At 56.4% G+C, this 27446-nt stretch overlaps 1 protein-coding gene across 3 annotated transcripts; it reads right to left on the minus strand.

Annotated features, from left to right (window-relative positions):
• SARDH (sarcosine dehydrogenase) lies at positions 1 to 26724 on the minus strand. 3 transcript variants are annotated; one of them, XM_075112504.1, is made up of 22 exons: positions 26555 to 26724; positions 26369 to 26483; positions 25245 to 25566; positions 24489 to 24667; positions 23811 to 23990; positions 23088 to 23211; positions 22784 to 22884; positions 21263 to 21367; positions 20667 to 20796; positions 18304 to 18390; positions 18086 to 18176; positions 15879 to 16020; positions 14179 to 14262; positions 12308 to 12421; positions 11631 to 11769; positions 10914 to 11027; positions 9281 to 9428; positions 8821 to 8914; positions 3729 to 3891; positions 3247 to 3415; positions 2646 to 2781; positions 1 to 565 (listed from the first exon to the last, which is right to left on the minus strand). In XM_075112504.1, the coding sequence occupies exons 3-22, from the start codon at positions 25558 to 25560 to the stop codon at positions 440 to 442; spliced, it is 2742 nt and encodes a 913-aa protein (XP_074968605.1). In that variant the 5' UTR covers positions 25561 to 25566; positions 26369 to 26483; positions 26555 to 26724; the 3' UTR covers positions 1 to 439. The 3 variants fall into 3 exon arrangements, with proteins under 3 accessions (XP_074968605.1, XP_074968603.1, XP_074968604.1); XM_075112502.1 differs by having other exon boundaries at positions 26369 to 26486; XM_075112503.1 differs by having other exon boundaries at positions 26369 to 26724.
• Between the last annotated feature and the right edge of the window lie 722 nt (positions 26725 to 27446).

Raw genomic sequence — 27446 nt, forward strand, 5'->3', positions numbered from 1 at the left:
TTTGGAGGCTACAGCTGTATTAACAGCAGAGTTAGTTTAAAAAATTCATTTCCAAGCAGCGTGAAACTACATTTTGGGGGACAGGGCTTCCAGCAAAGTCAAAAATTGAAACCACTTAATTTGCAGTCGAGCAAAACACTGTTTTCAGGCCAATTAACCCATGGAAAAGAATTATTGCTGTAGTGGTACTGCTTCATTTAGAAAACAGAGCAACAAAACCTTTAGAATCTTTAGAATCTCTTCCTCTTCTTTCCCTCTCATTTGACCCAAATTTGCTTGATGAGCTTGCTGCAGACGTTTGCCTGGCTCTCCCTGCAGACCCCGGAGCTAGCTGGGGCACCCAGGGACTGGGAATGCAGTCGGCAGCTCCTAATGGCCGCTTCCCTCTCCCCAGCCCAGCATCGCAGCACCCGCTCGCCAGCCCCGCACTGCCGCACTCTCAGTAAAAGCCCTTCACTCGCTTGTTGTCCGGGTCAAACGGGGACTTGGTGTGTGCTTGGGCAGGGTAGGTCACTCCCATCCGCTCCAGCTCGTACCTGCCACTCTTCACAAAATCCAGCGAGACCTGCAAGGCAGAGCCACGGCAAAAGCTCTGTTAGGTGCTGCGAGGCACCGGTGGGGCACCAGCCCCTGCCAGCATCCCAGCTCCACCACTGGGCAAGCTCCCACGTTACCCCGCGGATATGCTTTCTGCAGAAACCCCGGCTCTGCCATCCCAGGAGGATGCATGGAGAGGAGGAAAACAGATTTTTTTTTTTAAAAGCACTCAGCTAAACAAAAATTAAAAGAATGCAGTATTTAATTTTTTTGGAGGTTTTTTTTTTTTCCTGTGGATATTTTCAGTGGCACGGTGCGCTTACAGCCAGGCTGTGGGGGCTAATTGCCAGAGGGGCCAGAGCAACCAGGGAATGGCACAGCCAAACGGGGTCAGGCCTGGCTGCAGGAGGGGACCACGGTGACAGCCAGGATGTCACCGCTTGGCATGAGGAGCGTGAGCTGTCCCCTCCGCCCCTGGGTCTCACCCACTGCCAGGCAGTGCCGGCGGCTGCGGCAACCTCACACAGGGAAGGACTGGGGGCTCTCAACGCCAGTGTGTTCTTATCACCTGGAAATTGTCAGTGATTTAGGAACAAACAATTTTTGTTTCTCTCCTCTCAAACTCACCCCCTGAACCTCTTCTGCTCCTCTGACCCTCTAGCCCCGTTGCTGCAGAGACATCCCCACCCTGGACCCTGCTTCCCGGAGCCGGGGAACACCACACCCAGTCACTGAAGGGCCACATCCATGGGAGGGAAACCCAAGGGCCACATGCAGCACAGCAAGGCCCAGCAGCTGTGCTGGGCACCCCGCTTCCAGCGACCTGCTAAAAGGGGGGCTCTGTGTGCCCTCCTCCAAGGGCTTGGGGTTGGTGCAGGGTCTGGGTCCAGCACCAAGACTCTGATGGGGTTGGTGTGGGGCAGGGTCCCCCGAGCCCCCTCCCCTCCCTGCACAGCAAAGCTCTCCCCACCTTCCGCAATTATTGCCCAAACCAAGCAGCAGTTATCCCAGGGAGCGGGGAGACGAGGGCTGCACATAAACATCTACCTAACAAGCTGCTTCCTGGCTGTAGCCAGCTGGAGTGGCCACACAAAGGAGCTGGCAGGGCACCCCACGGCACAACCACCCGTACGCAGTGCCTCTCCCCACCGTTGCCATTTTGGTTGCTGCGAAGCCCAGCAGGCAGCTGCCCGCCGCCAGCCCCACGGCACGCCGCCGCAGCAAAGCTCTCCCCGCAGCCGGTGTGCAAGCAGGGAGAGCGGCGTGACAGCTGCAGCCAGCAGGGATGCGCTCAGCACCGCTCTGCCGCACCAGTGCCTCGCCACAGGCAGGAGGGGACCGTCCCCCCCCCGCCACCTCCATCCTGCTGCCTCCGTCACACTGCCTGGGGCAGGCGGGGGCGGCCGGGAGAGTGAGATGTAACATAGAGGAGAGAGACAAGAGCGGGAAAGGGGGAAAGGAAGGGAGGGAACATTCACCATGGGGAGAAAAGGTGGCCCCCAGTGGAGGAGGGGTTAACTGGAACACAAAACCACTTGACCTGGGAGCCTTGCACTGATTCAGAATTAAAAGTCAAAGCAAGCAAGAGGATGAAAGCATGACCATATGCACTGCTCTTGGTTTGCGACAGGGAGGGTCCTTGCGGACGTCACCCACAGCCCTCTGTCCCCACACAGGTTCCCTGGCCTCTGCCTACAGCATGCTGCTTAATGAGGGCATCTGATTTACTATCCAGGAGTCTCCCACAGTTAATTAAGAGCCTGCTGTGCGCCTATTGGCCATTGCTCCATATAATGTAAGTTAATTTACTGCTGCAATTAAATAATCGGTTGCAATTAACATCCGAGGCAGCGCTTGAGCCGGAGAGCATTGCCGGGGCCACACAGAGCAACAGCCGGTGAGACCGACCTCACCGCTGAGCCATGGCATCCCTCACCCTCCAGCCTCTGCCCCGTCTCACTCCCCAGACAACAGCAGGTTTGCAATGGGTTTGTGCATATGGCTTCAAAACCGAACAAGAGTTACACTCCCTCCCAGCAAGCCCCCGCTGCGGGGAAGGAGGCGCAGCCATCCCCAGGGGCTGGCAGCAGCAGGGGCTCTGTACTCACCGGGCCCCCCGCGGGGTCACGGATGTAGCCGTAGGCAATGGTTTTGTCGATGGCAAATCCAAAGTCTGCCCGACGGATGTGGCCGACCACCTCCCCGTCCCGCCAGACCGCCTCCAGGCCGAACATCGGCACCTTCCTGCAAGGCGAAGGCAGAGCTGCCATCAGCAAAGCCCCAGGTTGGGACCCCATGGGGGAGAGGGGTTTGGGGGGACCAGACCCTGGCTCTGCCCCAGGCCAGCCTATGTGCCGGGGCTCCGGCTGCCCACAGGTTCATTATCCTCCCTGCGCTGATCCCAGGTGTTTGCAAGGTCCCTCCAGCCCGATTTATAAAACCTCCCACTGCTCTGGGTGAAACAAGATAAACCAACTCCCTGTCACACCATTTCCAGCTCCCATTAAACATCCAGCAGGGAATTTGCAGTGGGATTTAAATTAGAGATGGAATTAGAGCATGGAAAACAGCCGAGCCAGCTTGCAACTGAGCTGCACATGCACGCCCGGGTGCAGCGGTGGATGGGGAAGGCTGAAGGTGCTCAACCCGGTGCGGCCACTGGCATTGGGTGCTGCCTGGAGCTGAGCGGAGCCCGGCAGTGGTACTCACTCCTCAGTGGTGAAGCAGACAAGGCGGCGGAAGATGCCCTTGGCTTTTTGAGCCTCCACAGCCTCCCGGCCCAGGAATGGGATGCTGGACTTGAGCTTGCAGGTAAAGGCTAAGCCTGCTTCTAGCGGCGTATCGTCGGGGCGCAGGTCTGCATGCCAGTGCCTGTACCCTACAGAGAGCAGGTATCAGTCACCCAGCCTCTCCCTGCGACGGTAGCAAGCCCATGGTGAGCAGCATCAGGAGACCAAGACATCACCTCTGCCTCTTGGACACCCCATTGCCCTCGATTCACTTGGCCCTGGACAAAGCACCCTCAAGAGGAGCCCATATTGGGGAAGTCTCAGCAAGGAGCTCTGGGGCCGCCAGTAGCTGCCAGACCTCCAGTCACACTAACCTGCCCTCAAAGCTGGGAAAAACTCATTTGCCCTGGTCCCCTGTCCAGAGACAAAGCAATGAGTGCTGTTGTAAGGAAAGCAAGAAACCTTTCTCGATGCTGAGGCTGTCGATGGCTCTGTAGCCAGCGTTGGTAATGCCGTGCCGGGCACCCGCCTCCATCACTGCCTGGTAAACCTTCACGCAGTCCGCCTTGGGTACGTGCAGCTCCCAGCCCATCTCACCGACGAACGACAACCTCATGGCACGGACCTGTGAAATGCAAGACGCCAAACACCTCTGCGGACGGAGCCGGGCTGTGCAGCACAGGAGAGGCTCTGGAGCCGCAAGCCGCCACGGCGGGAGGAAAGCCGGCTTGCCCGGGAACTTTGTGCAAATGCTCTGCTTTGGTGGAAGGCATTTCTTTGCTCTCCCTAGTGCACGAAGCCAGGGTCAGACTGAATTTATCATCTCTGGACAGCCTAAGCTTGGCACCTCAAACCCAGTGCCCAGGAGGGATGGCCAGTGGGCAGAGGGGGCTGCGCTCAGCATCCTCTGGCCACTGATCCCAGGGCTGTTGCACCAGCTGGGCTGGGGTTAGACATGATGCACCGGCTCCAGCTGGGCTTTTGTCTCCCTCTGCTGATCCATCAATGCCAGAAGAAAGCCCACAGGCATCCCCAGCCCTGCTTCTCCCCAGATCAGCCTGTCAGACAGGGAAGCCGGGCCCCAGGAGGACTGTCCTGCTTTGGGGCACATTGTGGCTGCTGTCCCCCAGGGACATCCCCCACTTGGCATGGTGCCTCCACGGCAGAGGCACCCAAAGGCCCTACACTCCCGGGCAGGGACTGAGCCCGGTGTCCTGACCCATGCCCCGCTCACCCCAGCGAAGGTAGAGCCCCAAAGAGATACTCTCTGCTGCCAAATGAGCTCCACTCCAAATGCATGAAGCTCCAAAGAGGAATGAGCAGATCAGCAGAGAGGACTTGGCGCTTCTCAGGGGAAGCCTCATCCTTGGGGATATACCTGCCTGCCTGCACTCCCAGGGGCAAGACCTCCAGGCTGTGCTGGGACTGCCCTGCCCATGCCCCCCCCGCCAGCTTCTCACCCAGGCTTGCCCACATCCTCCTGTTGTCCCTACTGGAACAGTCTGCATTACCCAAAGCTTTCTAGCCTGGCTGAGGCCACTGCAGCCTGGGCACCTTCCCTGGAGATACCCCTTGAGTCTGAGCTGCATTTCCCTCTGCTTCATCCCTCTGGATTTCTCCACTTCCTCCCCCACAAAACCCCACTGGTTCCTCCCTTCAGATGCACATCAACTGCAGATGCATACCTCACTTTGGGAGAGAGATTAACTCAAGAGTTTCACACCAGATTGTGATCTGCAGTCTTAATAAAGCAGTTTTCAGCTAGGAAGAGACTTCCAGGCTGGTTCTGTTGGCCAGGCACGCTCAGCAGCTTTGGGGCTGTCTTGCCTGTGCTGGCTCTGGATGTCGTTGGGGCAGAAACTGCCTCTTGCCATTTGCTGAGCTCTTACTACAGCCGGGAGCTGGCATCAGCTATGCTCTTTAATCTCGGGTGTAAACAACAACAGACGACAGCGGCCGCTGCCCAAAACGGGCAGCAAGAGTCAGAAGTACCAAAGGGGTGCCTGGGCTCTCCACTGCAAGGACACCCAGCAGGTGATGGCCGAGAACCCAGATCCATCCCTGCTTTCCCCAGCACACCCGTGCTCTACCGGCGCTGCAAAAGTAATGTCCTCAAGCAGAGTTTGAAGCAGCTCTTAAGATTACCTAATCTTTACAATAGAAGTGGAGAGGAGGAAGGAACACAATAGGTATTGGGAATTTATTTTGAGCCTCACCTAGCCCCTGCCCCAACCGCACAGCGAAGCCCAAAGTCTGACAATCGCCTTTCGAGGTGCTCAAACGCAAAGCACATGGGGAAGCTTTTCACTTTGCACAAAGACCTCACCTAATTAGAGAACAGCCAGAGACCAAGCTGCTGCAGCCAGCTACCATCTTCATCATGGCAAGAGATACCCTGGGGATTGACAGGCCACTTCCCGGCTCATTAGCCCTGCCTGCGACCCAGCAGTCGGTGCCACAGCTAAAGCGTGCTTTACTTTCAGGAGCAAGTCACTCCCGGGAGAAACTTCCCCTCAAACCACTGCTGTGCCGGGGAAGCCAGCGTGGTGAGGCAGAGCAGCACACCACAGAAAACAGGTACCCTCAGGAAAATTGGGGTGTCAGTCATTAGCTGTGGGCAGGCAGGGGTTGGGGGCTGCACCCATCCAGGCAGGGGTGTGCGTCCCACCACAGAGGCCAAGGGGGATGTCAAGGGCTGGGCTCAGCTGCTTCAGCCAACTTTCTGCTGAATTCCCCTAGGAAAAGGTTTTTCTGTTAGATTTCAACTGGAGTTATGAAATAGCATCAATTCCTGAGTCTTTCAGCAGCAATTCAAAAGCTTTTTAAGTATTCTAGAAAATGAAAACCTGAACTTTACCCTGTATCCAGCAGTGAAATTGAAAAGGGGACCTTTCTCTGCTGTTCAATACAATGAGAGACACTATATATAAACTCACAAACCAATCGGCAATTTCCAGAGTCATTAACCCTGCTGGAGCTCTCCTTTCACTCCAGCTGATTTTGTTCAACTACTGAGTTAATGCATGAAAATCTCAGCGATAACTTTTTAAAGATGGTGGGTTCAGTTTAATCCCCCTGGAAGGCGATAATATCAGCGAAGGCTTCAACCTGCTATCCTGAGAAACCCTCCTACTCTAATTTCGGCGTGGGATGGAGTCCCCTGTGCTCATTGTGCGGCGGGGGCCTGATGGAGACCTCCTGAAGGGTGGCCCCGGCAGCAGGCAGGGTGCCCCCCCAGCCCAGAGCCCTTGGGCAGGAAAGCTTTTTTCCTACAGTCAGGGTATTTACACCCAAAAGAAGCCACAACATTTCCACCAGCTATTTCTTCCACACGGGAGCGGATTATTTTCTGTAAACTTGAAGCGAAATGCAAATACACTAATCGCACTCTTGAAGATGGGAGCGTTTATACACCTTTCCCAGGGGATAAGTAGATTATTACAAGATGTTACCAGCTTGCCACCGGCGTGACGGGGAGGACGTGGGGAGGGTTAGAACTCACCGGTGGAGACTGAAACGCAGCGCATTGGACAACCTGCAAGCACGGATTGGCTTTTGGGTCCCCTGTGCCGCTGTCCCCCCCAAAGGGACACTGGACACAATGTGGGTTTTCAGTACCCAGAGCACAGGGCGCACTGATGGTGATGGTTTGGAGGGTTAATCTGAGTTGGGCAAAACCTGTGGCTTAGTTAAACCACCCTAAACCCTGGCTAGGCTCTTGCTCACAAATCAAGAAGCCTTAATTTGATTTAGCAGCAATCCCTTCAGCAGCCAGCTGCATTCTAATTAAAGCCACTTTAATTCTGAATGAAAAGTGTCCGCATGCGGCTTAACCCAATTTTGCTAATATCCATCCTGCCTCCAGCTCCCTGTTTTCCTGCTGCCTTTTACAAGATTTACTGCTGCACCTTCACCCTCTTCATCTCCCATCACCCCCCTTCGTCTCCCACCTGCCCAAGAGCCAGAGCGAATGCTTGGCACAGTCTCTCCTGCCAGCTGGCTCCTCCGGACAGGAGAGGGATGCCCTGGGACCGCTGCCTGCCTGGATTTCGCATGGGAAGGCTGGGGTACAAACTCAGCCCCCTCTTCCAAAGGGGTTCTTTTGCATTGGAACATAAAAAGAAATATTTTATGTGAGGTAAACAAAAACAGGAAACCAAGGCAGAGCTCTTTGGGTAAATCTTGCAAAAGTATTTTCCCCCAATACAAAAATTTTCCAGTCGCATGTTTCCCCAGAACATTTCTCTTTTGACAAAACAACACTTTGTGGTCACCAATTCTTCTATTTAGGGTGTTTCAAGCAGGTTAAATCACAGCTTCACACATGACAAAACTCCCCAAAGAACTACCACCACCGCCTTTTCCCCAGGGATAACTTCAGACCACGTTTATCTCTGCCAGACGAGGCAGGGAACAGGTTTAAGGCATCCTTCTCACTGCCCGACACCAGGCAGGACAGAGGAGTCCAACCAAGCAGACAGTGCTGCGAAACCTCACAGCAAACCCCAGGGACTGCTCGGCCTCTTTGCTCCTGTCTCTGGACACAAAACCACTTCAGGCTGAGCCTTCCTCCCTTGCCACCTCTCAGAGATACCACATAATGTGTTAAACCCATCACCGTGTGTCCCGGCAGAGGTGCTCGCTGCCACGCCTGGGCAAGGTGCATCTCCCGCGGCTTGCCGAGGACCGTCGCGCTCAGGACGGCGTGCGTGTGCCTGCCCCGTGCTCTGCAGGCAGCGCTGCAGGCAGGCAGTGCAGGCAAAGCGAGCTCGCCTCCGTCTGCCAAACACTGCACCGGCACTGCCTCTCCAGGCGATGCGTCGTGGGCAGGAGCCAGCCGGCACCCCCCACCCACGACTCCCCACCAGGCACCCAAGCCGGGCAGCCGTGCTGGTTGCCACCATCACACCCCAAAGGGCTTCTCGGCCCCTCGCTGTGACACCAAGCGGCTTAGCCCGAGGCGTTAGCGTGGAGCATTACCATTTCTGCACTTTTCTTGCATAACCGCTGACGCGAGCCCTGAAGTCTGGGCAAATGCAGGATGATCTGCGCTTGTACTGAAAGCTTAAGGCTGTCAGACTTCTCCTGTGATCATCAGCTACACCGGCTCTGCAGGCGGCCTAGCCCTTACCACCAGCACTTGGCATGCTTTACACTATATCATCCCTCTATTTTAATGAGTAGGGGGGAAAGGAGGGGATCTAGAGTGTCAGATAAATCTCTTTAGCACCAGTGCTTGCTCCTAATCCATAGGATGCATCTTGTGTTCCTCTGACAGTGCTGCAAAGCCATAAGTCACCATGTCCTTTCCCCAAGCTCAGCCTGGGCTACGACACTGCTGGGTGGGCTGGGAGAGCAGGCTGGCACCTAGCAATCAAATGGGAGGGAAAACACCCCAGTTTTTGGCCTTTTCCAACCAAAAAAAACCCAACAAAACCTCGCAGCTGCCCACTGCCAGGGTTCCCTAGCAGAGGATGCTCGGCTGCGCAGGCTGGTGGGCGGTCACCCCAGCGAACAGACATCCCTGGGAGCTGGAGGGCCAGCCCCGTCCTACCGTGCATCCTGCAGCCACGGCGAGTTTGTGGGTGGAGAAGGGGAAGGCCTCGTTGCTGAGGTCGGTGTCGAGCACTTCTTGGAGGACGATGCGGCTGCAGGGAAACAGCAAAGTGGCCGCGGTGAAAGGCTGCAGCTTGACAGCCTGCTCTGAGGGTTATCGCTAAAACTTGCTTTCTCATCTTCTTGGCAAGACAGACTTCTCCCTCCAAAGGGGAGCTGACGTGGGTGATATGCCATGATGTGAGAGCCTTGAAAGAAATGCCATTTCCCCAGCAAACGGAGTGTTGTGCCAACCAGACCATCCATCGCCTGTTGCCATGGAGCTCACACCTACCCCTGCCCAACATGGGGACGTGGCCTGCGTCTGAGGCATCCCTCCATCTGTCCCTGCATCCCTCCCTCCAACCCTCCATGGTCAGGGTGCAAGGAGGCGGCCACGACGCTCTCCCCGCTCTCACCTCAGGGGGCCCTGGATGCTCATCATGCCCAGCTCCTCCGAGACGTCGAGGAGTTTGCACTGGAGCTTCATGTCCTGCAGCACAGTGGTGATGTGCGACCAGTTGTGCTGAGCCACGGCGCCACCAATAGCCAGGTAGTAGCCATCCCCTGGAAGACAATCCCCAGCAGCCTTTCAGGCTTGAGACCAACGGGCTGGGGGCGATGCCCAGCTCAGCTCGGGGCTGGTTTTGCACTCCAGAGGCTGAGCTGCAGCCCTGAGCCTCTCTACTTTGCACAGCCCAGGGGGACTGCCAGGAAGGGGGGGTTAAGTAGCGCTGGGGTAAGGGAGGGCTTTGGGGCTCTGCTAACATCCATGCTGCCTTTTGTGGGGCTCAGCACAGTGAAAACCAAATGACCATTAAAACCTGAAAGAAAAAAAGGTTTAAAAAAGCTGTTCAAGCCCTGGAGGTGCCTGCGCCGTTGGAGCATCACGGGGAAGCGAAAAAACTCTTTGTCCCTTGAGAACACCAGCAAAAGCATCTGCTCTTTTGTCCCAGTACAGAGCGGATGCCAAAGTGTGGAGGGAGCTGGGAACTACAGGTGGGAGCAACCGGGCCATAACGAGTGCAGGGGCTGCACTGTATACAACGAGGAATTTCATCTGGTCAGTAATCCTGGGTGGAAAAAATCCCCAGGGATGGGATTTGTGAGCTGATTAATATGTAATCAATCTTCTCTCTGTCTTTTCTGCCACTACAAAATTGCTCTCTGATAATCTGTCATAACGATAATAAGTGCAGCCACCTACTGTAGTTGGAAGAATAGACTTTGCTGCAATTAAACTCCTCCATTGCCCGACAAACCCTGCAGCTCTGCCATTTGCTTCCCGTCACCCTTCTGCCCCCCCCCGTGAGTGCCCCAGACGAGAGGGATGCAGGATTCCACAGGGAGGGAAGAGCCCACCAGCACCTAACCACCCGCTGCAGGGCTGGTCCCTTCCACGCAGCAACTCTGAGGGTGACACTGCGTGGGGACGGGGCTCCGCTGGCACCGGCCATCCCAGTGCAAACCTGCCTTGTGGCGGCAGCCCTGGCAGAGCCGGATACCACCAGGCACGGTGCTTGGCAGCGCTGCCGGAGCTGAGCTCAGCGCCCTCCTTCGCTGCTGCTGCCTAATGCCACTTCTGCCCTGTGGGCTGGCTGCTCTGCTCCGTTTCAATTCCTCTTTATTGCAGCTGATAAGGACTTGGGGAGAGGTCAGAGCTGCCAGCCAGGGCTGGACAAACCCAATAACAACGATGAGCAGTGCAGGCCCCCGGGGACAAGGGGGATAATTGGGTTACAGGGACCAGGGGGGTGGAGGTGGAAAAAGCCAGGTGGCTGCCATTAGGTAAATGCAATCACCCCTGCGCCTGCGGCCCCCCGACTGTGGCGGGGATGGAGGAGATGCTGGCGGGCCTCAGACTGAACCAGCCACCGTGGCTTCCTGGGACTGGAAAGATCTTTGCATGCTTTGACACAGCTGAAAAAGGCAGCAGGAAAGGCTGGGAGTTGAACTGCAGGAGGGTAAACCCAGCCAGCGATCCACCCCCCAGCCCCACAGCGGCTGCAGAAACACGCCCGACTCCAGCATCCCTGTGCTGAGGGCTTTTACCTTCAAAAGCAGGGGCCAGGGGAGAGGCCGGGTCCCCAGGGCTGATCCGGCTGACGGTCAGGTCGCTCTCCACACCACCTCTCTTGTTCAGCATGCAGGTGTACACGGTCGAGCCTCGGGGAAGGAGACGGGCACCGCTGCCCATCAGCCAGCCCCGGCACAGAGCCCCGGCCCCGGCAGAGGGAGATGGGTATCAGGGAAATTTGTCCTATCGTTACATCAGCTGCCACTGCCTGGGTAAGCCCTGACCGACACTGGACGTCCCAGCACCAGGAGGGGGAGAGCAGTGATGCTTCTTCCCCTTGGGAGCTCTGTGAGGAGCTGAAGTTGCATCCTTGGAAATGCCATAAGCTGCCTCCCAGCCCCGGAGGAGAGGGCAGCTTCTCCCCCTGCAAACCGCGGCTGGTGAGGGTTGTGCTTGATTTACTCCAGCACCCATCACATCCCCAGCTGTGAGCCACAGCTGGAGCCAGCGGGCGAGATGCCCCCTCTCTCACCCCCAGCTCAGAGCACATTTGCCCCTGTGTAAATGAGAGCAGAATCAGCCTCCGGTGAGGACAGGGAAAGTAGTCGCTCTCACACACTTCCCATACCCTCTGCAAAAGCAGCATTTAAAATAAAAGCCACTTTGGGTCCCCCCCCATTTGTTCTGCTGTAAGATGTGATTTCCCAGGGCATCCTCCCAGGGCAGCTGAAATAAGGGGGCTGTGCCGGTACCTGGTGCTTTGCTCACATCAGCAGTAAACAGCCAGTTTGCCGCTTTTGTTGCTTCAGGACCAACCAGGTAGAATTTCCCAAAATAAGACATGTCGAAGAGAGCCAGGGCATTTCTGCACATTAAGCATTCATTCTTGATCTGCAATTAAATCAAACACACCGCTGAAGTTGAGCCATATTCTCACTCCCCAGTAGGAGACACACACTAAAACTATTTATGTAATGTGAAACAATACCAGGACGCTCTCCTGGTGCCTTCAAAGGCTGTACAGCTTCAAAACACTTCTGAAAAATCAGGTATTAAATGGAGAAAGCCTGACAGGCCACCCTGTATGCTCAACCCCCTTCCTTACCTTACTAACCCAGTGGCAGTTATCAATAATTAAATTTTATCAAACTGAGTTTTTCCCACAGGCTAGTCTCAACTCTTTCACTTAGGAAAGCAGCAGTAAAATTCTTGTGGCCTCTCCGCTGAGGTTTCCGAGCACGGACCATGCATTTCTCTTAATCTTTTTGGAACATTTTTCTCAGTTTTGGGCAAAGCTCGCTGCTTCCCCTCCAAGCCTCACCAGCTCCCCCCCGAATGGTGGTGTGGCACGAGCTCTGCTGCCTCTAACCCCCCAGCTCCAGATGTGCCCAGCAGTTTCAGGCAGGGGAGGATGCCCCCACCTACTCACGATGTCATGGTGGGGGGGGAAGTCAAAGGTGTACTCGTCCCCCAGCAGCTGGTTGTAGGTGTAGTCCCTGTGGCGCTCCTGGCCATACGCGCCGTAGTAGTCGTAATCCAGAACCTGGGGGGGAAGCGGGAGGATGGGGGCAGTGAGGAAGACAGCATGAGGCTGAAGCTGAGGGGCTGCTCCCAGTTGCATTAACCCCATGCCAGGAGAGCAGCAGGTCCATGCAGGACCTGGCTGTGCTGATGGGTCCCCTCCCTGGCACCCCTGCCCGCAGTGATGGGTCCCCTCATTGGCACCCCTGCCTGCAGTGATGGGTCCCCTCCCTGGCACCCCTGCCTGCAGTAATGGGTCCCCTCCCTGGCACCCCTGCCCGCAGTGATGGGTCCCCTCCCTGGCACCCCTGCCTGCGTGATGGGTGCCCTCCCTGGCATCCCTGCCTGCAGTGATGGGTCCCTTCCCTGGCATCCCTGCCTGCAGTGATGGGTCCCCTCCCTGGCATCCCTGCCTGCGTGATGGGCGCCCTCCCTGGCATCCCTGCCTGCGTGATGGGTCCCCTCCCTGGAATCCCTGCCTGCGTGATGGGTGCCCTCCCTGGCATCCCTGCCTGCGTGATGGGTGCCCTCCCTGGCATCCCTGCCTGCAGTGATGGGTGCCCTCCCTGGCATCCCTGCCTGCGTGATGGGTGCCCTCCCTGGCATCCCTGCCTGCAGTGATGGGTCCCCTCCCTGGCATCCCTGCCTGCGTGATGGGTCCCCTCCCTGGCACCCCTGCCTGCAGTGATGGGTCCCCTCCCTGGCATCCCTGCCTGCAGTGATGGGTCCCCTCCCTGGCACCCCTGCCTGCAGTGATGGGTCCCCTCCCTGGCACCCCTGCCCGCAGTGATGGGTCCCCTCCCTGGCATCCCTGCCTGCGTGATGGGTGCCCTCCCTGGCATCCCTGCCTGCAGTGATGGGTCCCCTCCCTGGCACCCCTGCCCGCAGTGATGGGTCCCCTCCCTGGCACCCCTGCCTGCAGTGATGGGTCCCCTCCCTGGCATCCCTGCCTGCGTGATGGGTGCCCTCCCTGGCATCCCTGCCTGCGTGATGGGTGCCCTCCCTGGCATCCCTGCCTGCGTGATGGGTGCCCTCCCTGGCATCCCTGCCTGCGTGATGGGTCCCCTCCCTGGCATCCCTGCCTGCAGTGATGGGTCCCCTCCCTGGCATCCCTGCCTGCGTGATGGGTCCCCTCCCTGGCATCCCTGCCTGCAGTGATGGGTGCCCTCCCTGGCATCCCTGCCTGCAGTGATGGGTCCCCTCCCTGGCATCCCTGCCTGCGTGATGGGTCCCCTCCCTGGCATCCCTGCCTGCGTGATGGGTCCCCTCCCTGGCATCCCTGCCTGCAGTGATGGGTCCCCTCCCTGGCATCCCTGCCTGCGTGATGGGTCCCCTCCCTGGCATCCCTGCCTGCAGTGATGGGTCCCCTCCCTGGCATCCCTGCCTGCAGTGATGGGTCCCCTCCCTGGCATCCCTGCCTGCGTGATGGGTCCCCTCCCTGGCATCCCTGCCTGCAGTGATGGGTGCCCTCCCTGGCATCCCTGCCCGCTGCTCTCTTCAATATATAGAGGTGAGATGAGTGCCTGTCATTTGGGGGCGTTGCAGGCAGATGCTGCCTGCTGCAGAGGGACAGGCAGACAGACACACACAACATCCACACACGGATATCCCTTTTACTGCTCTTATAGTGAATTAAAGCCAACAGATTTTGTGGACCCTTTTTTGGGGGCATACACCTGTTTGCAGCATATCGCACGCCCAGGACACACATCCTACATGTGCCAGCCACAGCTGGTACCCTCCAGGCTGATCGCCCCCCGAAATGCATGCCATGCTTACCGGGGCTGCTCCCCCGGGGCTGAACCAGCCGGGCCTCTCCCAGCCATGCCGCTCCTGGAAAACGCAGCCCTGTCGCAGCAGCTCCTATGCAAGCAAAGCCACAAAAATGGAAACAAATGGTTTAAAAAAGGTGCTTTTTTTCACTGCTTTTTGAGCAGACCCAGGCTGCCCTCCCCAAGCACATGCTCAAGACCCAACTTGTGGCGCCTTGGCTTTCGCTATCAGCAGCCAAAATCAGCTCTGCATTTTGTCTTTTAAAACAGTGGCAAACCCCAGCTGCCTGCAGACTCCTGATATTTTTGTCTCCCCCCCCCAAAAAAGGTATTTGCCTCGACGGCAGCCGATGGGCAGGAGTCTGGCAGCCCAGCTGTGCACCCCAAAGCTTGTGCTATGGTGCAAGAACTGTGGACCGAGAGATGCTAACTAAATCCAGAGAGCAAGATTCCCCCTGATGTTTACAAGAGTAATTATATAATAACATTTAAGATTTACATGGCAACCTTCTCATTCCTCCTCTGTGCTCTCAGGAAAATCTCTCTGCATGCAATTAATTGGGGATCCATTAAGATATTTTTGTTTGGTGCCTCTGTTCGGAAAAGAATAGATTTTGTTGAACATCTCAGAAATGATTCAGCGCCTATTTATAAAACACAGCACATGTTCTGGAGCTGCATGTATAAATACCAGGCTGTCAGTCAAATGGGCATCGCTTATTAGACATGCTATTAAAAAATAAATTGCATCCTCGGTGACAGAAAACAACTGAACTGTCAACCAAACACCGGGGGATGGTGGGGAGGGATGTCTGTTTTACTGCTTGAGCCTCTGCTCTCCATCAGAAGAGAAATAGTGTGATATGAATTAGTGATGGGCAGAAATGGGCTCAAGAAATGTGGCTGCTCCTTGCTGGGGCTGGGACTGGGGCTGGCCCCAGGTCTTCCCGAGCATCTCGGGAGCAGTGGGTGTTTTGGGGACTCTGAGTCACGGCAGCTGCAATGCTGCTGCTGCAGCAAACTACTGGAAATGAATTTTTTTTCTCAAATGCTGCATCTTGAAAGCACTCACCTATGGAGATTTGTGCAAGGAAGCAGCTGGCGAAGGTGGGAGCAGGGAGAAGCCCTGGCTGGCAGCTACAGGGAGCAAAACCAGCAGGACTTAGGGGTGATGGCAAAAACTGCCTCCATGGGGACAGAGCTGCTCCCCACTCTTTCTGCATCCCTCCCTGTGCTCCGGCCTCGCTCTGCATTGCAAGATGCTCTTTTGGGGAGAAAAAGCTGCTGCTGAGCTGTGATGGAGGCATGGCAAGGGCGCCCAGGAGATCTGGCACCCCACTGCCCCCGAGCCGAACTGGCAGTGAATTAAATAAGTGTCTGAGCCCTTCTCTCCACTTTTGTCCTGCCTAGCAACAATCACCGGGCTCTTAAGCCATATCTACTAAGTTAAATCTTAGGAGGATGCTCGGCATCTCTACCATTAAACTGTCCATGGTGCCAGCACCCTCGGAGCATGCAGCTGGTGAGCTTTGGGATTCGGCAGGGACCTTCCCAGGATGGATGGATGGGAGTAAGGATGCAGCACACCCCTTTAGGGAGCAATACGGCTGCAGCCACTCCTTGACACCTCTTTTTTGCTGGAAGGGTGCTGTGAGGGTCTCCCACCGCTCCTCAGAAGGCAGCCCAGGTTGGGGTGCACATCCTCACCTCGTGCAGGGGGTCCTTCCTCGCGTTGCGCCCCGCCAGAGGCTCGTCGTGGGGGAAGACGACGGAGTAGTTCTTGGCATAGGACTCGTGGCTCCGCTCCCGGATCCAGCGGTTGTTGTCAGTGAGGGAGTGGTGAAACCTCCTGGAAGGCAGGGAGAGGGCGGCCGTCCGGATGAGCCCGTGGGCTCACAGGGTGCCTCCTCACCCGGGCACGGCCCTCTTGGCCAGACCCCATTATGGATGCAGCTGCTGTGGTGTAAAATTGCTATTCCTGCACCCCTTTCATGGATCGGAGAGGAAAAGAACCAAGCGGGGCTTGGTGCTGGCCATGCTGCAGCGCTGCCCACCAGAGCTGGTGCTCGCCACAGCCCCCACCAAGCTCCCCAGCTCTGCTCCAGAGCAACTCTCCCTGCACCTACCCCAGAGCAACTGGGAGCGACATACAGCCCTGCTGGAGGGGGTAAAATAGAAAAAGAAGAAACTTGAGGTTAATTCTGCTCCACTCCAGCGTGGGGCCAGCCTCAGGGCATGCCTCGCACACAGCCCGGGTTTTAACACAGCCCTGATGAAGGAAAGAGCCCTGGACATTCCTCACATTTTTCATCCAATTCTCCTTAGGCTGAAAGATAAATAAAACCCCAAGCATTTTAAATTTGTTTGACATATTTTCATTTTTCAAACAGAAAAGCTCCTTGAAGGAATGTGCCAGCTCAGCAACATGCTCAGGTTATTATTACCAGAGACCTATAACTCACAGAGAGCAGCCCCAGGCGCCGGTGGCACCTTTCCCATCCTCTGGCTTCGGCAGGCAGGGGAGCACGGCTCTCTGAATTACCAACAGCTCCTCCCCAGCCCAAAGCCCCCAGCTCTGGAGGAAGAGAGGACGGCAGCAGGCGAAAGGCGACATAAAATGTCACCCACAGGGCCTTTGAAAAGAATATTTTCAGCTTCGCTCCCTGCAGCCTGGGTGCAGAGGAGAGGCAGGGCACCGGGGCCAAGCCCTGCAGTGGTGCAAGCCGTGCAAGCCAAGCTCCCCAAAAGGGGGCTGTGAGGGCAGCTGCCTCTTCTGCCGGCACGGGACAGGCACCAAGTGACACATGGCATGTCACCGGCACCCCCAGCTGCCCGTCAGCCCCAGCCCCTTCACTGATGTTCTGAATTTTTGACAGCAGCAAGAGGAGCAACAGCTGCCAGATGAAATATTTACAAGCGAGTGTTTTGAGAGGATAAATATTTAAATGTGCAGAAAAATGAGTTATTTAAAGAGGAGCTTAGTAATCACCACCAAAAGAAAAAAAAAAACGGGACTGACACCAGCTTGATGACAGGGCAGATGGGATAGGGGGGATGCTCAGGTAATCCAATGCAAGGGCTGGAAAGCCCCCGACCGCTGTCCGAGCGGGGCTGGGGTCCCACGGCGCAGGTCAGCCCCACGATGGCTGCGGTTGTGCCAACCTGCCTGTCTGACGGTGCAGGGGTGCCTGCCCAGCCCGGGGTTTCTCCTTCCCGGCTTGGCCCATCGCTGGCCTGGCTGCAGGGCTGGTGGAGGAAGGCTGCTGGAGGCATCTCCTGCTGACCTCTGCAGGCACCAGCAGCGACTCCCCTGCCAGCCCAAGGCAATGGGGGGCTTACCAGCTTTGCCACTAAAGCAACATGGTTTTAGAAGCTTTGTCCCTGACAAGGTGGTTGCTGCTGCTAGCAGACCTATACGAAAGCCCAAACCCAATCAAATATAATCAAGCAAGTAAAAATGCAATTACACAGCCAACATCTGCCAGTCAAAACTTGGGGCCCATCTTGTGCTGCAGAGCTCGGGGGGGGAAGATAATCTTTCTCCTGTTGAAATCATCACCCCTGATTATTAACTTAGATATTAGGCATGGCACTAATTGAACGACAACAAAACCCAAACATAATTACCCTGTCCTTTCCCATCACTGCAGTCTCTTCGTGTCTGATGGAAGCTGTTTGCGTAGAAGTGGGATGAGGCAAATGAGATAAACCCCACGAGTAAATTCATTAAAGCCATTGAGTGTAATTGATTTCAGGTCCTCAGAGGGACACAGGCTGTGGCACAGATGCTGCCCGACACCCATTCCCAATGCCAGCATCCGGCTGTGCCTCGAAACCCCTCCCCAAGGACCACCCGTGGATGAAGCAGTGAGCAAAGGAGCCCGCAGGGAGCTGGGGCAGCCGGGGTGACTTGCCTGATGTCGTAGCCGTACATGTCCTTCTCTGGCCGCCCATGGATGATCCAGTGAGCCAGCTCCCTCCCGCAGCCGCCTCCCAGCATCATCCCTGGGGGAAGAGGCGAGGACCCAGATGAGGCCAGGAGGCCAAGCACAGCTGTGGATGCCGGGCTCTGCCTGGGATGCAGTGCCCGCATCGGGATGCCTGAGGTGTGATCCCTACAGATCTGTCTTACCGGCGCTGTTGAAGCCACAGCCAAGGAAGAAGCCTCGGACTTCTGGGGCTTCCCCCATGAGTGGCTTGTGGTCGGCTGTGAACGACTCTGCAAGACAGAGAGGGGCATGTGCCAGCAAGGCCCGGGCAGGCGTTTTGGAGACAGATCATGCTCTTTAGGAGCAGGGCTCCTAAGACTTCCCATGATGGCCTCATCCTGCTCCCAGAGAGCCAGAGTTGGACCAACACTGAGCGCTTCCCAGCATCTCAGCTCAGCTCCAGCATCCCCCACCTGCCTCTCTCCAAGAGTACCCAGGCAGCAGAGGCCAAAGGGAAGGCTTTCCTGCTACTGAGATGCCCAGCATCAGGCAGGGGTCTCGGGCAGGCTCCTGAAGCAAATACACATACAGATATACACGTATATTTGCTTCAGAAGCTTGCAGGAGTATACTCACATGCATGCACACACACATATATATGCGCATCGTGCTGCCCATGTCAGAGGCAGGCTCTGGTGGCATAAGGCAGCTCCTTTGCAGCCCTGCAAGTTGCACGGTCTGTCCCTGCACCATCAAGACCCCAGACTCAGGTTAACTGTGCCCTCTATGTCCCTGGGCAGCTCTGCAGCACTCGCTGCACGCTCGCACTGCAGGGGAAGGACCTTGGTCTTAAAGTTTAGATTGAAAACTTGTGAAGCAGAACTAATCCCCAACGAGAAGGTGCATGAGGCGCTGCAGCGGCCGAAGCAGCCTCTTTCTGCCACTCCCCCAGTCAAGGAAGCTGCACAGACCCATTCGCTGCCTCTTCAACATCTGGGCCATATCTCATTTTTATGACTATTTTTCACCTTCATCGATTTCTGCTGGGAGATTTCATGAATTTAAGCTACTTTACTCCACTGAGGGATTGCTGCTGATGTCGCCCGAGGCTCCAGTGCTAATGATGGCTCATGCTGCCAGCTGCTGCTCCCCATAGGGCTATCAACCACGGCCCCTGGGCAAATCCCTGCTAGGGAGGTCAGAGCAAGTCACCCTGACAGAGGTGTGCAATCCTCCTCCCTGTTTTATGGTGGTTCATCCATCCACGTAAAAAGAGAGAGGGAAGACAGAGTTCAGTCTGGTCCTTCCCCTGCCCAGCCATGCCCAGCTTGTTTCCCAAGATCTTGGTGCTCAGGAGAAGGCAAGAGGAGAGTCAGAAGATTATTTCATGCCAATATCCCTGTACCCATACTCCAGGCTACAAATTCACTGCGTTAATGGAGCAACACCCAAAGCACCTCCGCTTCACCAGTGGCGCACGCCAGCCCCGCTGACTTTGCACTGGGGTGGATGCTAAGCACTCACACGGGACCTTGGCCCGCTCAGCTGTAGGGCTGGATAAGCGGCCACAGCAGAAACGGCTTAAACCACCCCAATTTGGTCTGCTTTCGCCCCCGTGCCTGAAGCACAGCCTAGTAGCTGTTCTGGTGCAATATCTACCGTGCAGCAGAAAGGATGAGCGTTTGCTATTTGTTCCAGCCCAGTGTGACTCAGCTGTCGCAAGCAAACCAGCTGCTGGTTTAAATCAAGAAGTAGAAAAGGAGGAGCGCAGACCCTTTGGAAATTACACTAGTCTACTATAAATACTAGATATTTATCTATAAGAAGTCAGCTCCCCACTGGAGGCCACCAGCTCTGCTTACACCGCTGTTTAATCAAACCCACCGTACCCAGGGCCAAGACCTCCACCTTGTACATCTCATGTTTTATGTGCTCCAGGGCAGGAGATGAGCCCTACCTTCCCCTCATACAGCAGCACCGCTCCCTCCCCGAGGGCCTCAAGGGTTTCTCTTTAAGTGCTTCAGCAAAAAGGGATTTTTTTTTTTAAGATTTTTTTTTTTTTAGCACGTGGTGGATTTCAAGGCCAAACCAAGTGTGCAGGGCTCAGGTTCGGTGGCTGCCATCACCTCCAGCTTCCACTGCATCAATGCTATGGTCTTTAGCTCCACACCAGACAGCCTGGGATTTACATCTGGGTAAATCTAATGTCAGCAGCCCAGAAGCACGTAACAAAAATAATCACGTAAGATAACACTTGGTAAAATAGTGGCCACTGTTTGAAAAAAAATCCTCCCCTTAATTCCCCAGTCCAGTGGCCACAACATCGGCTGTAAATCTGTGCTAGCCACCCCCAGTTTGGACCAAGGCAATAAGCTCCCTGGGTATTTCTCCACCTAGGCTGAGCCTGGGATGCCACCCCTCGGAAGATGACACCATTGCAGCCAGACCACAGGTGCTTTCTCTGCATTCAGAGTTTTTCTTCTCCCCAGGTTATGGTGTCTCCCCTTGCCTCCAGCAAGATCTTTGGAGGAACGTGGCCGCCACGGTGCCGCCGCTGCCGCATTACCTGGCCCGCAGACAGTGGACTTAATGCCCGTTTTCTCCAGCACTGGTACTCTGTTGATGGCACCTTCAATGTGTTGCATGAAAACATCCCAGTCCAGATCAAAGAGGCCAAAAGCAAATTTTTCAGATACCTGAATGTGGGAAACAGGAATTGGGATGCAAAATAGAGTACAACTGAGGGTGTAAGAACCTCTCAGCTCTGGCAGCCTCAGAGACCACTGAAAATCAAGACTGCTTTGCAGACTCTGGTTTCTTTGGATTTACACAAACAGCCCAGCCAAGCCAAAGGTCTGGGCAGAGCCCGAATTAAGACACCTGCACCGGGATAAAGGGATGATGCAGCAGGGCAGGGACCACACAGTGGCCTTTAAATGCCCCCAGCCCAGCCTTTTCACCTCCTTCCTGCTGCCTCTGCATCTCATATCTGCACCACAGACAGACCCAAAGGGAAGACGCTGTCCTGTGCGTTCCCCACCGGCCGCACGGAGGTTGGTACCCACAGGAGCCGAGGCACTCATGCCTGCGCCCACCCCTCCACAGTGGGTTCCCTGGAAACCTGACTTGTTCCCCCAGAAAAAACCTCCCGGCACCGCTCACCTCCTCCCAGAAGATGGGGTTTGACTCATATCCACCCACGGAAAGGGCATCGCCTTGGAGACGGAGATACACCGAGGCATCGTGATCGCGAACGTTTGGCATGTTCTGAAAAACGGGGAGGGAGAGCAGAGGGGTGAGGGGGGGCTGAGAGCCGTGGGGAGACCCCGACATTGCCCCAGCGAGGCTGAGTGGGATGAGCTGGGGTTCTGGGGCACAGCGCCGGTGCCTAGAGCAGTGACCCACCAAGGATGGGAGCAGCAGTGGCTCCGTGGGTGCTCCCACAGCCCTGAAATTTGGGTGCCCATATTGCCCCAAGGAGAAGCAGCCAGGTCAGCTCTAGCAAACGTGACCAAACCACGGGCAAAGTGGCTTAGGCAGGCAGCGATGCTGCGGGCAGCACGCCTGTTTGCCAGCCCTGAGCCCAGGCACCCAAGCTGGAAGCCGAGTCTTGCACAAATCCTGCCTAATTAGCAGCTGGTGAACTCCAGCTGTGGGGGCATTTGCACGGGCACCGGGGCAGCAGCGCCTCGGCTCTCCCGCTGCTCCTCCGTGGCACAGGCAGCACCGGGGGTGCCTCGGGGAGCTGCCGCTGGGCTTGATCCCAGCTTGGAAAGCATCACTCCTCTGCCACCCACCTCCGCAGGAGGATGCAACGGCACAACACGTGGGCAGCAGTGCGCAAAGAATGAGGGATTTGTTCTCGTGAATAATGGATAGAGAAACATTTAGATGGCGTGGAAGGGTTTGGTGTAGGGCCTACTGCAATTCATGTTGACAAATGGAATTCAGTGGCTTGAACAGGAGGCGCCAGGGTCTGCAAGCTGCAGCCTCTTCTCTGAAAAGTCTCGTTCGCACCGTGTTTGTACGGCACGGTGGAGTTACTGGTAAATAAATGCAATCATTGACTCCAGCACTTTTTAAAATGAGGCACCTTGGATGGGAAAGTCAGACACAGCCTGTGTCAGTGGGATAGAAGCTAAATAACATGTCACTCTCAATGCCCTGGCGCCTGAGTGAATGAAGTCTCCTTCGACTCCTGAACAATTCTCTGCAGCCGGACGGCAGGAACGGGTTTCTTGGGAGAGTTTAGAAATGCTTGGAGAGCTACACCCCTGCCTGCCGGGGACTGGGGCTTGTTCAGAAAGTGTTTGGCATCTTTATTAACGCTGCTATCAGACACCAAACACATCAGAGACCCTATAATAATTCTACTGAGGTGAAAAAAAAAATGAAGACAATTATCCTGCTAGCTATAACATTGTTGAATATTAAATACAACTCTATTAAAGGTGGTCTGATGGTCCTGTTAGGAGAAGCTGCTGGGTGTGCACTTCCCTGGGTGCCTGCGGAGCCTGGCCCGGCAGCGCAGGCTTGCACTGATGGCAGGAATTAGGGGTGGGTCCCACAAATCCAGGGGTGCCAGGGGGGTCTGTCCCATCTCACCCTGCCACGTGCGGGGGCGCAGGAGCCCACGCTGCCCTCCAGAGCAGAGGAGCCCATCTGCAGCTGCCCGGGACTGACCTGAATGCCCTCGATGCGCTCGGTCACCACGTAGGCGTGATGCATCCCCACCAGCGGCACGTGGACGCCGGCCAGCTGGCCCAGGGCTCGCGCCCACACACCTGCGGAGAGAGCAGCCCCGCGCTGAGCACCTCTCCATCCTCCACACCCCACCAGAGAGCTGCCGCGGTCAGGGGGTGGCGGCCAGGTGCGGGGGACAAAGACTGATGCAGACCCTCCGGCTCACGGGACGCAAAGCCACCCCCTGCCCTGCGGCCGCAGCCCTGGTCCCCCCGCCTTCCCCGCTGTGCTCTGCGCCCTGTACCTGCGCAGTTCACCACGCAGGGAGTCTGGATGGTCCCGTGGGCCGTCTCCACCGCATACACCCTCTTCACGCCGAAATCATCAGCTCTGACCTGGATGCCGGTGACCGGGCAGTTCTCTATGATCTGGTGGCAGAGGAAGAGTAGCAGAGTCACGGCAGGGTTGCAAGGGCGGTGGGACAACCCGGCTCACCTGACATTTAGCCCCCAAATCTGGGAAAGGTGAATCTAAGCAGCAGTCTGGCAATGGCCATCTCCCTTTCCCAACAGCTGCTGATAACAACATAACCCTCCTCATCTGCAGACTTAAACTGCTGCTCTGTGCACATGCGGTTGCAAAGGATGTTTATTATTTACATGCACATGAGCAAAGCAGGACACCAAGGACAGGCTGGTAGTCCCTGCCTTGAGGAGTGCATTGGGTTACCTGACCCTAAAACCTCTGCTCTCCAGAGGAACTTGCCTTGGGTGGTGCCTCATCTTGCTCCTAAAGGTCTTTTTTTTTCATCCTGTATTTTCTCCAGATCTCATGGTTCCTGCCAGCTTTGTTGCTGTGACCCAAACAGCCATCAAAGCCAAACAGGACAACACCCTTCTTGGGCAAAGACCTGATGCTGCAGGAGCAGCTCTGCTCCAGTGGGAAAGTAGGAGATGGAGAAGGGAGAGGATGAAATCTCCTCCCAGAGTCAACAGGCATTAATGAGTAATTACTAATTAGGACCTACTGTAGCGCCTCTGGCAGTTGCTGCTCTGGCAAGAGTTGAGCAGGTACCAGCTGGATCCATGGTGCCATCCTTGGGGACATACAGTGTGCCATACAGGTCGTCAATGTTCATCAGTGGGTACAGGTCCTTGGTCTGCGACGGGGTCAGGACGTAGGACTCCACGCCGTACACCTTCCCCAGCTGCCAACCGGACGAGAAAACGGGGAGCTCAAGCAGGCAACAGAAGCTTTGCTCATCACTCGCTGCTGGAGGAGGGGGAGACCCCCAGGATGTGTTTATCTCCCAGATGAGGCAGCTGCTGCCCCAAGAAAAGCCCTAAATCCAGCATGGGGTGGGATGGTCTGCACAGGTGTCAGGGAATATGGTCCCATATTTGCATACAAACTGCCCGCGCAGCTGGAAGAATGATGCTGCCACTACCTGAAAGGGCAAAAACCCACAGCTGGATTTAATTTTGCCTACTCTGCCAACATTTTGCTTGATTTCAGCAGGAAGCCAGGAGGCTGCTCTGGAAGCCCACCCCAGGCCACCCGCAGCTCTCTGGGTGGGAAGGCTGGGAGGAACGGGCTATTTGGAGACCCAGGGGGCTCCGCAGCCCTGGGACCCCCCAGCCCCGCTCCCGTGGGCAGGAGATAAACGCCACCCGGCGGGGGGACACACCAAGGAGCTTCCCCCTACCGACATGAGCCTCTTGTACTCATCGAGGCGCTGCTTGTTGGAGGCGATGAAGAGCCCCCCGTTCTCCACCCAGCCCGTGTGCAGCCCCGTCTCGGCCGGCAGCTCCCGGCTGACCACGTCCCGCGTGTGGGCCAGCAGTTCCACCTCCACGTCGCTGGGACGCAGCTGCCACAGCAGACCTGGGGACACACAGACACGCACACAGAGCCCGCGGGTTTGCAATGCATCCGTTGCAGGATGCAGAGGGGGCCCACGCGTGGCGTGTGTCACCCTGCCGGGGCTCTTGCTCCATCTCCTGGCGACGTCGGAGAGCTACAAATCATCCATTTCTATTTCCTTTGGGCATTAAAAGAATGGGATAAAAGGGTTTCTGGAGCAGAGTACCCCGAAAGAGAAAACCCCTCAAAAAAGCTTATTGAATTAACCTGTTCTAGCTCCACCCCACCAAAGAAAATTGACCTAAAAAAGGAAAAAAACAAAAGGCATGGAAGTAAACTGCTTAGTTTTCACAGTGCTTATGTAAAACTTTTTAAAAAACAGAAAATTTGGCGGATGTTTTCTTAACAAAAAGTTACGCCAAAAGGAAAATGAGAAACCCTGAAATTGTCCCCATTTAAAGCCAAAGCTCTGCAGCACATTCGGAGCCATCCTGCACAACGATCCGCTCCACGCGCAACAGCACATCCCGAGCCGTGGGCATCCCCGCGCCTGCCGCCCCCACCCCAGGGAGCACCCACGCTGTGCCCGCCGCCTCACCGGCCGTGTGCCAAGTGGTGCCCGAGGTCAGGCGGTCCCTCTCCAGCAGCACGACGCTGGTGACACCCTGCTTGGCCAGGTGGTAGGTGGTCTGGCAGCCCAGGCTGCCCCCCCCGACCACCACCACCTCGGCTGAAGGTGGCGGAGGCCGGCTGGGCTTCCCGCTCCCGGAGCCTTCCTCCTTCAGCGTCTTCTGATATGGGACGCTCTTCTTCGCCGTGGGGCCCGTCGCACTGCTGAAGGGCTGGGGGCTTCTCCAGGGGGCTGGCAGGCGGCGGGGGGCGGCCGCCCGCAAAGCGCAGCTCATGTAGGACATCTCCACCTGCAAATCCCCAAAACACCCCTCTGGCATGGGCAGGGGAACCCCGGCCAGCACGGGGGCTCACCACCGTTTCGGTGGTAGCAGCATCTCTGGGTGCTGTGCAAGGGGCTGAGCGGCTCGCGTTGGCTGGAGTGAGCCCTGCGCCAAGTCCCTGCGTGAGCTGCTGGGACCCCCTTCCAGCAGGGAAATGGGTTCCCTGCTGCATGCATGTGCAGTCTCAAACACCCTTCAAAGGGGCCCCCCTTAAGAAAGGGGCTTGGAAACGCACAGGGCATGGCAACGCCTGTGCTCTCTCACGCTTGCAGGGATCACTTTTTCTTTGTTTGTTTTTTTTTTTTTTCCTTCTTTCAGGAGCCTGTTTGGCCACAACGAAGGTGCAAGGTTTACTCCTTATCAAAAGAGGGCAGTGCAATGGCTGCTGGTGGGGGACAGGGACAGATCCTGCCTGCAGACACCCCAGCCCCTGCATCCAGGGCTGCTGGCCAGGGACATGGCTCGGGGTTTGCACCAGGCACATGGTTTTGGGTGCACAAGTGTGGGGGGGTGCAGCAGGCCCTCACAAGCCAGCGCCACCCCCTCCTATGCAAGCCATGGGTTGTGGCTGGGGGCTACCCTGGAGCTCACCCCACCGAGAATCCCCCACTTGCTGCCATGCAGCCACCAAAACACCCGCTGTCCCCGCCGCAGCCCAGGAAAGCTGCGAACTCCCGCTCGGGAAATCCCGCGACACCCGCAGGAGTTTCTCGGCCAGCCCACGGCAGGTTCCCACCACCCACAGCCACGACTTGCAGGCTCCACTCACCGCCGGGGCTCGATCCGGGCTGGCTTTCCCTACCGCGATGGCCGTGGGGCCCTTGCCTTCCTCCGATGCTCTCCTCCTCCTCCTCCTCTTCCGTGCACAGCCGCCCCTTCGGCCCCTGCTGCAAAAAACATTAACCAGCACTGGAGGCGAGTGGAGCCAGCCCAGGCAGCTGGGGCGAGCTCTTACCCCTTCTCGTGGCTCTGCTACTTCCCGATGAAGAAGAAAAGTCAGGCAGAACAGAGGAATTTGAAAGAGGGAGGAAAAATGCTGCTTTTCTCCCCAGCTCGGTGCCTGGCAGAGAACAAACAGCCCAGCTGGGGCCAGCGGGGACTCGCAGCTTCCCGGGCTCGTTCGGCGCTGGCTGGAGCGTCAGCTGGATGCCAGAAAGCAAACAGGGCAAGGAAAGGCACCATCTGACCCTCCTGTCGGAGTTCCCAGCAGTTACATTTTAAGAGCAGAATTAAAATAAATTTACACATTTCCTAAGCCAGATCCAAGAGCTCAAAGCGAAGGTGGGAACACCAGAAAATTTAATTGAGTCGGGGTAGGAAAATAAATGTTTGATTCAGATCTCCCAGCCTGAAGATTTATTGTTCCTCCTGCCCAGGACTCACCCCTAAAATTAGGGCCTGTTTGGGCAGGACACGGAGGCAATGTGAGTTCTTTAAAGGTGGCTCTGAAGCGCCCGATTCAGCTATCTGGGCAGAGCAGAGGTCGGGCTGGAGCCGGGGTTTGGCCAGCAGCTGGTGTGGTCAGGGTCCCAGCAGCACCGCCTGCCCCTGGCCCCATGGAGCCTCGAGCAGCCCAGGGATGGTGTTTTGGGGGGCTTTTATCATTCAACAACACCGTGAGACTAGGAAGCCGCCCCCCTTTGCTCCCCACCGCCCCATGCCTCTATTCTTGCTCGCTGAGCACACCGTGGTACCCAGTCTGCAGCCAAATTCTCCCAGTTTGGGAAGGCTTTGAATAGAAGCGGAGGGGTTTGCTTGTTCCAGCATTAGTCCCTGTCTCAGGCAGCATTTCTCTCCTTCTCCCAAAGATAAAGTCAGTTTCTAAGTTTTAAAGAGAGAGCCCCAAG

Source organism: Phalacrocorax aristotelis, chromosome 17 (genome assembly GCF_949628215.1).
Source record: "Phalacrocorax aristotelis chromosome 17, bGulAri2.1, whole genome shotgun sequence".
NCBI lineage: Eukaryota > Metazoa > Chordata > Aves > Suliformes > Phalacrocoracidae > Phalacrocorax > Phalacrocorax aristotelis.